This window comes from Acanthaster planci, linkage group LG18, assembly GCF_054643075.1.
Source record: "Acanthaster planci isolate LZ-2023a linkage group LG18, COTS_SCS, whole genome shotgun sequence".
In the NCBI taxonomy this organism is placed as follows: Eukaryota; Metazoa; Echinodermata; class Asteroidea; order Valvatida; family Acanthasteridae; genus Acanthaster; species Acanthaster planci.
This window is the reverse complement of record NC_141794.1, coordinates 11,778,478-11,787,709: the sequence shown is the minus strand read 5'-3', so window position 1 is coordinate 11,787,709 and position 9,232 is coordinate 11,778,478. Positions and strand designations below refer to the sequence as shown.

The 9,232-nt window shown below is 43.3% G+C and overlaps 1 protein-coding gene across 1 annotated transcript; it reads right to left on the bottom strand.

Moving 5' to 3' along the window:
• Window positions 1–164: 164 nt before the first annotated feature.
• Window positions 165–9,222, bottom strand: LOC110978640 (monocarboxylate transporter 13-like). Its single transcript, XM_087148732.1, has 6 exons — window positions 9,069–9,222; window positions 5,399–5,695; window positions 4,333–4,691; window positions 3,167–3,392; window positions 1,993–2,136; window positions 165–1,761 (listed from the first exon to the last, which is right to left on the bottom strand). Exons 1-6 carry the CDS (start codon window positions 9,220–9,222, stop codon window positions 1,553–1,555), a joined length of 1,389 nt encoding a protein of 462 aa, XP_087004858.1. The 3' UTR covers window positions 165–1,552.
• Window positions 9,223–9,232: the final 10 nt, after the last annotated feature.

Here is a 9,232-nt window from a genome sequence, read left to right as displayed (position 1 = left end):
GATTAATTTGATCTCTTCTGCCGGTAAACTGTCTTGTAGCCGGCACAAGAGCATTTTTTCACACAGTTCACAATGCGGCCGATGGCTTAGTGACACCGTCTTGCCATGTAGCAAGCGAATTAGATGTTTCTCATATTTTTACACCCCGTGGGAGGAAGACAGGGATGAAAGGTCATCAGTTCAGTGTCTCTCACTCCGTCTGCTTGCAGTGTCCGAATTGACTGTCAGAGACGGGGCATGAGTGGCCACAACGTGTCAAAGATTGGGTGTGTATTTTCAAGGAATGTCACTGTCAAACATGTTGCAAGGGATTTCCGGACTTAAATTCTGCCAGCTAGAGGTTTTTTCTTCCATTGTAGCCCATGATTACGTCACCCTGACGTCGCTTCAAATTCCAATAACACTTGCCTAAAGTATGCAAATGTTAGCACAGTGGGTCATAGGGTAAAAGAAATGCAATAAAATTTGAACAATTATTGAAAATATTTTGGTGACGTCATTTGACGTCATTTCATTGTGTTATGCCGTAGATATGTATATGCGATACCTTCACACTAAGGTTCATCGCGGTCGTCCATGTCATGAAGTTTGAATAGGCCTACATGTAGTCGCATTTCGATGATTTCACCTGCGGCATAGATTTTCCCGAATCTGTGCGTATTCTAAGAAAACTTTAGTTTTGCATTTGTCAGGGTTCCCGCAGCCTGGAAGTCATGAAAAAGTCAGGGAAATTTGTTTTAAATTTTCCAGGCCTGGAAAAGTCATGGAATTTTTCAAACATTGTATGTGATTTCTATTAAATAAGTGCGTAAAATGCGTTATTTTATTCACAACTTTAAAAGTTCAAATTGTCCAAGAAATTGCGTTATTTTGTCATGGTTTTTCATAATTTGGTCGTGGAAAAGTCATGGAATTTAATAGTCCTTTAGGTGCAGGAACCCTGGTTTGTTGTTCTCCCCATATTTTTTTATAAAAGTCTTCAAATGTCGGTTTAGTTAATTATAATAATCAAATAATGACGTCTTAAAGGGTCACATCAATTTCATACGTATAGTACACATCCTCTCTATGGTTTCGACCAAATGGGACTGCAGTTTCGGAGACGTCAGACATTGAAACTTGCACATCTGAGGGGATCTTATCATTCTATGCTGCTGGGTCGTCTTTTGGATAAAGACCTCAGAACTACAGAATTGACGATGGTGCTGCGTAGCATCATTGTTTACATCGAGTGTTTGTTAAGAAATTAAACAAACAAAAATATACATAGCAAAAATACAATTCATCCTCAGAGAGTGTTGCTCTTCGACTGCAGAAACAAGCCGATAACTTTCCTTGAAATATTTTTTAGAGCACATTCTTGTGCTGCTTATTAAGGCACCATAGATTTGACAAGTGTGGACGGATCCTGAAAAATATTTTGTGACCCTTCCAACGAAGGCACAATTTGCATGCTTGTGCAGACTCGCAGATGTGGACATACTGATTTCCTCCGGAATTGTTGGCAGGTCGACTCGTGTCACCATTTCCAACCAGTGCTTATCGGGAAACCTTAAACTTGCGTGGTATTAACATTGTCGTCTTTACTTTGTACGAGCTCGTACGCATTACTGCGTGTCACGATATCAACTTCTTTCTTGCGCCTGCAATTTATCCTTCGTTTGATGCCAATGAGAACTATGCAACTACATGCAAACAAGAAGAGACCCATTATGGTCAGAAGGCTCAAGATGTAGTCTCCCGTCAAGTCGTACAGGCCGCCTACAGAGGAAAGACAAAATGTAAATGAGGGAATTACTGGAGAGATTTCAATCTGTAGTAAAAGCATTGTGTTTTTGGAAAATCTCATTCCTTTTTTTCGAATATAGGATTTGTGTACATAGAGCGAATAAACCTCCACACGAGTCATAATTTGAATCAAGCCTTCGGTTGAAGTGAAGCCCAGGCTGGGATAGCCGTAGAAACAAAAAACAAACCAAAAAGTGCTCTTACCAGCCAAAGGAGCACTGATCAGCATGCCGAATCCGAAGGGCACCAGCGACAATATTGTAACCACGCTCATTCCGTACTGACTGAAAATCTCCACGGACGAGGGAAGCATCATGGCAAAACTACCGGCTCGGAACATCCCAAAAACTGAAATGTCAACATGAATGATGATAATGTCGAGGAAACCAACTGTAGTCAATTGACACCAGTTTTAGTCTCACAGTGTGCGAGGATTCATGGGATCGCAAGCAACATTGTGAAAACTGCTGTTGTCTCCTCATAGATGAAACCAATGCTGAAACACCACAAGTCAGTACTTGCACTGTAAGGAACTATGTACAGTTGTAGGATTTTTATGGCTTGAACGCATGTAGCACAGCTTTATTTACATGTTAACGATGACTTTTCCATCTTCTTTGTAGCAGTAGAAGAGAGATATTTCAACGATTTGGATTTTACGCTAATGAAGATGAACGAAGATGAACATACGAGCCCAGCGTGATGACATGCACTTAAGGCAGGTCAGGAGCGACTGCAAAGCTTTGTGCACAATAATGTATCACATTTATCTACATTTTCTTGGAGCAGGTTCCACTTTATTGTTGGTTAAACCACTTGTTTGGGCAATAATAGTGGCCAGTTTGTCTTCGAAATGTTGTTGGTGGCTGATTTTGGAGGGCAGCTTTCTGGAATATTCTTATTTTGACAAGGGGTGCCTTTCGTGAAATCTTTGATGAAAGTGTTTTCTAAGAGTTCAAAAACTACCCAATTCTTCACTCACCCAGTGAAAATAAGTATTTAGATCTTTTCTCGCAATGTTGTAACACGTAGAAATTTGCTGGAAAACAAGTTGAGCTGAATATACACAGTGTGTTTCCCTGAATGAATGACATGGCCGTCTTAGACAGTGCCTGTCCGTCGCCTTGTAAGCGCATGTATTCTTGACTTGCTGTTTAATCCCATTTTCATTCTAAACTGTAAAAAAAATGATTGCATATCAGTTTGTGCGTAGTGAAGTGTTGGGAAGAGCTAAGTGTGAAAAATTCTGATATGTTTGTAACACTAACCCCAAGTTTCTATTTACAAATGACGTAATTATCGCGTCGAAATAAGAGAATTTGGGGCTTCAGAGGGGTCACTGTAGCCAGTAAGTCGGGAACTGCATATCTGTACTTACAAAATGACAGTGTAAGCACGGGTGGCAAGGTCGATGCGAGTTTCAGGAAGCCAGATGAGATTCCGGCAGTAATGAAGGAAGCGGTGATGAGGTACAGCTTCAGGAAAGGCAGCGAATCAGCGAAGATAGCGAGGAGGAATTTGCCCGAGAGCTGACCAGCCGAAAGGGCCACAACAGCCAGGGAGATATCGACCTCGGAGAGGCCGATGCTGTCCATGAAGCTCGCCTGGCAACAGAGGAAAGAAAAAGAGAAAGAAATGTTTCACTGAAATGAAGAGAATGGGCCTCTTGCGTGTTAAATTTGTTAAATCTGGTACACTGAAATCTTTAAATTCACATGAACATAACAGTTTGAATTCTAAACTTGTGCTTAGTTACATGAGTGACGCCTTGCAACAATACATGTACGCTGTTCTCAGTAGATCAGAAGAGCACAAAGGAACCAGTCCATTCCAGAGATGGTGGTCGCTATGCAAAAGCTTGCCCTGAATCACGAGGTACAGCGACAGTGTCTTTAGTCCGGGGAATTCAAAGTTTTACGTTTGTGTGGAGTCAGATAATTCAATATACCAGATTTTATTCCAATTTAACTCGCAAAAGGCTCATTGGGTTGACGCAAGGACAGCTTCCTTCGCTCGTTTGGCCAGGGGTCGAAATTCAAGCGGATGGACTGGTGGACTTCATCTTCCCTTATTTGAGAATTTTAACCGCCGGGAATGAACGAGTTTCAAAAAGCTAAGATCATTCGAGAACAAAGCGTGTATGAAAGTTGGTGTATTGTTGTTACCCTTCTTGCGCGTGAGACAGCATCTACCATACTACATCTCTGAGGTGCTGCAGCCATTCTACTGTGTTGTCGTTAGGGTTGGTCAGGTTGATGTCACAGGATGTTGATGTCAGGTTGAAGGACAGGTCATTCATGGAAGATGTGCCGCGCTGTTTGCTGGCTTGCTCCGCAACGCAGGCAGCTGATGGGCCCCAGTGGTGCATGTTGGCGTTGAATCGCCCAATCTCTGTGTGCGGTCGATTGAGGACGACTAATTCTCTCCGCGGCGGATCCGCTTAGAGAATGGGTGGTTACAAAGGACAGATCACGCTCGTGTATTCCCGACGCACTTTCTTTTGTGGCATGCGCTTTTGGAATACCGAACTGGCGCATTGCTTACCAGATTAATGGCGTGAAAACTCCAAGCTATGGAACCGACCGCTATTCCCACATTCCACAGCCAGGCGTCCCACTGGCGGCACAGCAGGATAAGGGGCAGAACGGATGGAGTAAGATCCTTCTCTCCTTCTTCCCGGATCACCCCTTCCGAACTCCCCTTCGCAGCCAGTTTTTCTTCCTCCGCCGGTGATCTCTTCTCACTCTCCGGGAGTTGCACCCTCGGTGCTTCCGTGGGAGTGGTCATGAACAGGCCAGCGATGGCGCTGATGACGAAGATGAAACTGGATGCCATAAGGAACGTATGCCGCCAGCCATGTGCCGAAATCATCATGTTTAGTAGAGGTCCAGAGACCAGCATACCTGGAGGAAAACGAGGCAAATAACGTGTACAGTTGAATATGCCCGCACTGAGTCCGTGATACACAGCATGCAGCTGGCACTTGATCTACATGAAAAAAAGGAAACTTCAAAGAAATTTGTGGGACCAAACTCAAGCTTAAAACAACCTCTATTTAAAACTGACTCAGGAATCCATTTAAATTCGACTGACTCTGCCATTTAACCTTTTTTAACAAGTGAGATCATTGGAAAGGCCCACAGAAAGAGGATATCGATTGAACACGTTAAAACCGCTTTTACTTCCCGTCACCAAACATTCGGATTCCAAAATCCATGTAGTTCAATTTGGTTAATGTTACACAAACTACATGTATACAATAAATGAGATTCAGCACCGTAGTTATGATCATAGTGATAAAAAGGTTTTAAATAGTGCTTTTAACTAAGATCAAATCATTATTATTACCCCTGTTCACTGGGCCGTGAAACCTTCTAAATACCTTGTAAGTTAAGCATGAATTAATTACTACGCAACACTTAAGTACAATATAGCCCACATCTCTCGACAAAATGTGTGGCAATCAATTTTACCATGTTGCATTCTGCTTAAAGTGTTTTGCAGAGTATATGTAGTCGGAAACATGGGTAAATTATAAGAAATTTGTTGAACTTTTAACTTTATCCTTGTGTAACAAAATTGAAAGGATCGAAGGGATCTGGCAACTTACCAAAGGGGGTACCGGCATTCATTGTGGCGCACGCTCGCGCACAGTGCTTCGTCGGGAACCACATGAGAGCGAGGGTGTACGATCCCTGCACGATAAAGCTGGTTCCTATCCCTACCGCGGCACCATACGTCAGGAAGGCGTATCCAAGGGAAGGCACGAAGGCCGTGGAGAAGAACCCACCGCAGTGTAGGAAAACCCCCGCTAGGATGACCGCGCGAGGGCTGAGTCGTCTGATGAGAGCCGCGGCAGGTATGCTGCCGAAGCTCATCAAGGAGTGAGCTATACATCCCACCCAACCTGTTGAGACGGGGAGCTACATTAAGTTATACACTCGAGCCTACAACCAGGGTGGAGTTGATACAAGGGCAGTCGTTCGTGCTTGGGGTTTCGTTTTCTGGATGGGCACACGGATGGGCTGCAAACCTAGCGGATTGGCTCGATGGCTTTGAATCACACATTGGGAAATTTCACCTTGAGGGTACTGCCAAGGTCACAGCAGCTGTTGGCCATTTGTGAAATGTTGGCAGGCAGGACGTTCATTTTAGTTCACCTTGAAATTGTAACGTATTGTCCAAAATCAATTTTGAATGCAAGATTGTTTCACAGGATAGGAGTCCGTGCTCTCCCACAGAGGTATATGTTATGTTCGGAAGCAGGAACAAGATGACTCATTTCCTGATTTTGCTGCTGACGATGTTGTAAGATTGTATAGAGAAAGTAGCCTTGAGCCCTGATGAAACAGACAGCTCACATATCTTCAAGAAAGAGTCTGAAAGCAGTTTACTCAGGGGGCTCTATTTGAGATTAGAGTTGCACGCAGGAGTAAAATATATGTATCCTGAAAATGACGATGTTCATAGCATCGAGTCGCTTGAAGAGTTGGGTATTACAGACAGTCCCTAAATTGAAATTGGCTTAATCGCTCTACTTCTGTTATGTTATTAGATCTAGGGTGCAGAATGCACAGGGTACGCAAACAAGGCGAAACAGTGGATTATCAGAGACATCCCCAAGCCACTTACTGGTGACCATTTGTATAAGTCACATTTTGCCTGTTCATACTGTTTAGCAAGAGTCATGCTGTCACGCTTGCATTCAGTGAATGATTGGGTAGAAAGGTGCCCAGATCTAGCGAATACTTGGTCTCTCCATTGGACTACGATTCTCATGAAGGCTTGGTATATGCATTGGACATTAAAGCAAAGGAAAAGACATGGAGACCGTGTGATTCATCCTTGTGATCAATAGAAGAAGATGACTATTTCAAGCCTCTTGAACGCCAAATAGACGAACATCTGTGTAGATTACGATGATGACACTGAATGAATTTAGTCTGCAGTCATCTTTTGCAGATATGTCTGGGACAACTGAAATTGCTCTCTCAGATCATCCGTCGATCCCAAATTGGTCGCATCAAACGGAAAGATGCATGAGGAGTTGATAAGAGGATCCTTCCTATGAGTTGTGCGCACAGGGGTCAGATCTTTGTACTGAAATGTAGACGCGCTTGCCCATGACATTTTCTGAAATGAGTTGTGTTTTTAGACGGATGCTTGAATTTATGTCTCGTGCTGTAAAGCGCAGACTATGCAGGCAGATGACTGCCAAGATGGATACACGCCCTTCTCCTGTGATTGGTAAGTTGAAAATCACTACACGTGAAAATAGCTATAAACGGCAGGATATTATAAAATATCTGCTCGACGGTCGTGTGTCCAGATGTTTCATATAGTTTGTTCTCGCTATCTAGCCTTTTCCCCATTTGCGTCGATTACCCTTCGCCATTTGTATTGTCATGCATAGGCCTATAGTAGAACTGTCGTCTATTATCTCGAGTATCCATACATTCTCCAACGAGTTCCTTTATGCGTGAACAACCTTTAACCCAGATAGCTGGTATTGTTCATGTATGTACAAGTTTACATTATAATACCTAATAGCTGTTGACACGCACGGCTTTGTTTTCAGTTTCATGCAGGGTCTTCTTAGGTTTCTGTCTTCATGCAGGGTTCAATCATCAGATCTCATAGGGGACACTCATCAAGATTAACTTCAATGAAAGTTACCTCACTGGGAAGTAATTAGACAACCGTGCTTAATAGTTTCGAAATCAATCCAAAATGGAGTCCGTCAGGCTAATCTTTGATCGCCCCTCAGCTTGCCCGTGCTCAGGGGGGTACGTCCAGAAGCACAGTACGTACAGAGGCCTTTGTTTGCATGGCTGCCCTCTTTGCAAAAAAATGCTTTTGTCCAAAGGTTATGTAAGGTTTGCCTGTGGAGCCAAAGAACTGCCCTGCAAGATGGCAAACCCGGCATACCTCTGTGCGACTCGCTTGGCATAGGCCTACCCAGGATACCTTCATTATTAGTGGTATGCGTATGTACGCAAAGTATTGTGAAACTGAACGCGCCCCAGGTCTGTGCAACTTCTAGACCGACGCTTCGCAAGTTATATATTAGGGGCCAAACATGTATAACTTTAGGTGGGAGAGGCAGTCGGGTTAGTACCGACACGTGGATGAGATGGACGGGATTGTGTTGAACTAAGATTGGATTTGAGTCGCTAGGATTGGAATCGATTAATTTGTTATCGATCGAACTGTAGTCGATTGGTTTGGACGACAGTCGATGGGAATTAACTCGTCTCGCTTGAGCTCATGGGATTTGATTACTACTCTGGATTGGATTGGCTTGAAAGGGATTTAGTTTTGATAGGAGATGGCCGGATTGAACTGATGTCCTTTGGACTGAATCGATTGCCTGGATTGCAATCGACTGGAATTAACTTGACTTTATTGGAGTCGAGTGAACTAGACTTTTTGGATTTGTGATTTGTTTTGATTAGATTCGCTCCGAGTTGTAATCGAGTCCGTCATAAGTCACTCTCAAGTCATTCAGTCCTAGGTAAACACATGGTATTTAAGTGAAGGTCTCAAAGGCATTCTTTTGTCACTATTCATCTCTTAGACGTACGGACCCGATTTGTGAACTGACGTGGGAATTCACTTGTGACTAACTTGATTCCAACTCTCTGGATTCGCTGGAAAGCGACTTCAGATTCTTCCATCTGCTTCAGCTACGTTTGTGATTTTTTCAATATTGTTTAGTTTGCCACGGTTGTTGGTGTTGTTATCCGTACGTGGACCCGATTTGTGAACTGACGAGGGAATTCACCTGTGACTAACTTGATTCCAACTCTCTGGATTAGCTGGAAAGTGACTTCAGATTCTTCCATCTGCTCCAGCTACGTTTGTGTTGTTGTTGTTTTTAAAGTACCATTAATTGTTTAGTTTGCCAGTGTTGTTATCCGGACAAAAGGAATTCAAAAGTTTACAGGACGTCTGTTTTTCAAATCGTAAAACAAATTGTGAACAAGCGTGTACTAGTGGCAGGCTTATCTAGCTTTTTTTCAGGAGTTCTGGAACAACGATTGATGCTAACTCGAACCCTTATAAAGCCCATATTGTATAAAATGCATTACATATGCAATACAACTACTATGGTTGTATCACCGGTCAATCAGCATTTATATGCAGTAGAAGGACGAATAGTAATGCCTTGGCATGCATCACTGAGTTTCCTCCGGCCAAGCCGTAATACACATGTATAAGGGTACACCTTATACAGATAATATTGTATAAAGGCCTGAGCAGGAAACGGAAGGCCTCACCTGTGATGGCTGTATTCGTATGAAATTCCTCTTGGAAACTTAGTAGAAATATGTGGTAGTTGAAGACCGGCCCCACAGCAAGCGCAAATTGCAGGCTTGCTAGCACAACGACTATCCAACCCCGCCATTCGCAAAGGCACCTGGACACGGGCATAGCGAACTGC

What these genes read in the sequence shown, in the direction of transcription:
- LOC110978640 (XM_087148732.1), bottom strand. Translation starts at nt 9,222, where the DNA reads ATGCCCGTGTCCAGGTGCCTTTGCGAATGGCGGGGTTGGATAGTCGTT. An exon ending in GAATGCCGGTACCCCCTTTG is followed by an intron (nt 4,692 to 5,398) that starts GTAAGTTGCCAG and finishes GTTTTCCTCCAG; the next exon opens with GTATGCTGGTCTCTGGACCT. An exon ending in GTTTTCACGCCATTAATCTG is followed by an intron (nt 3,393 to 4,332) that starts GTAAGCAATGCG and finishes CTCTGTTGCCAG; the next exon opens with GCGAGCTTCATGGACAGCAT.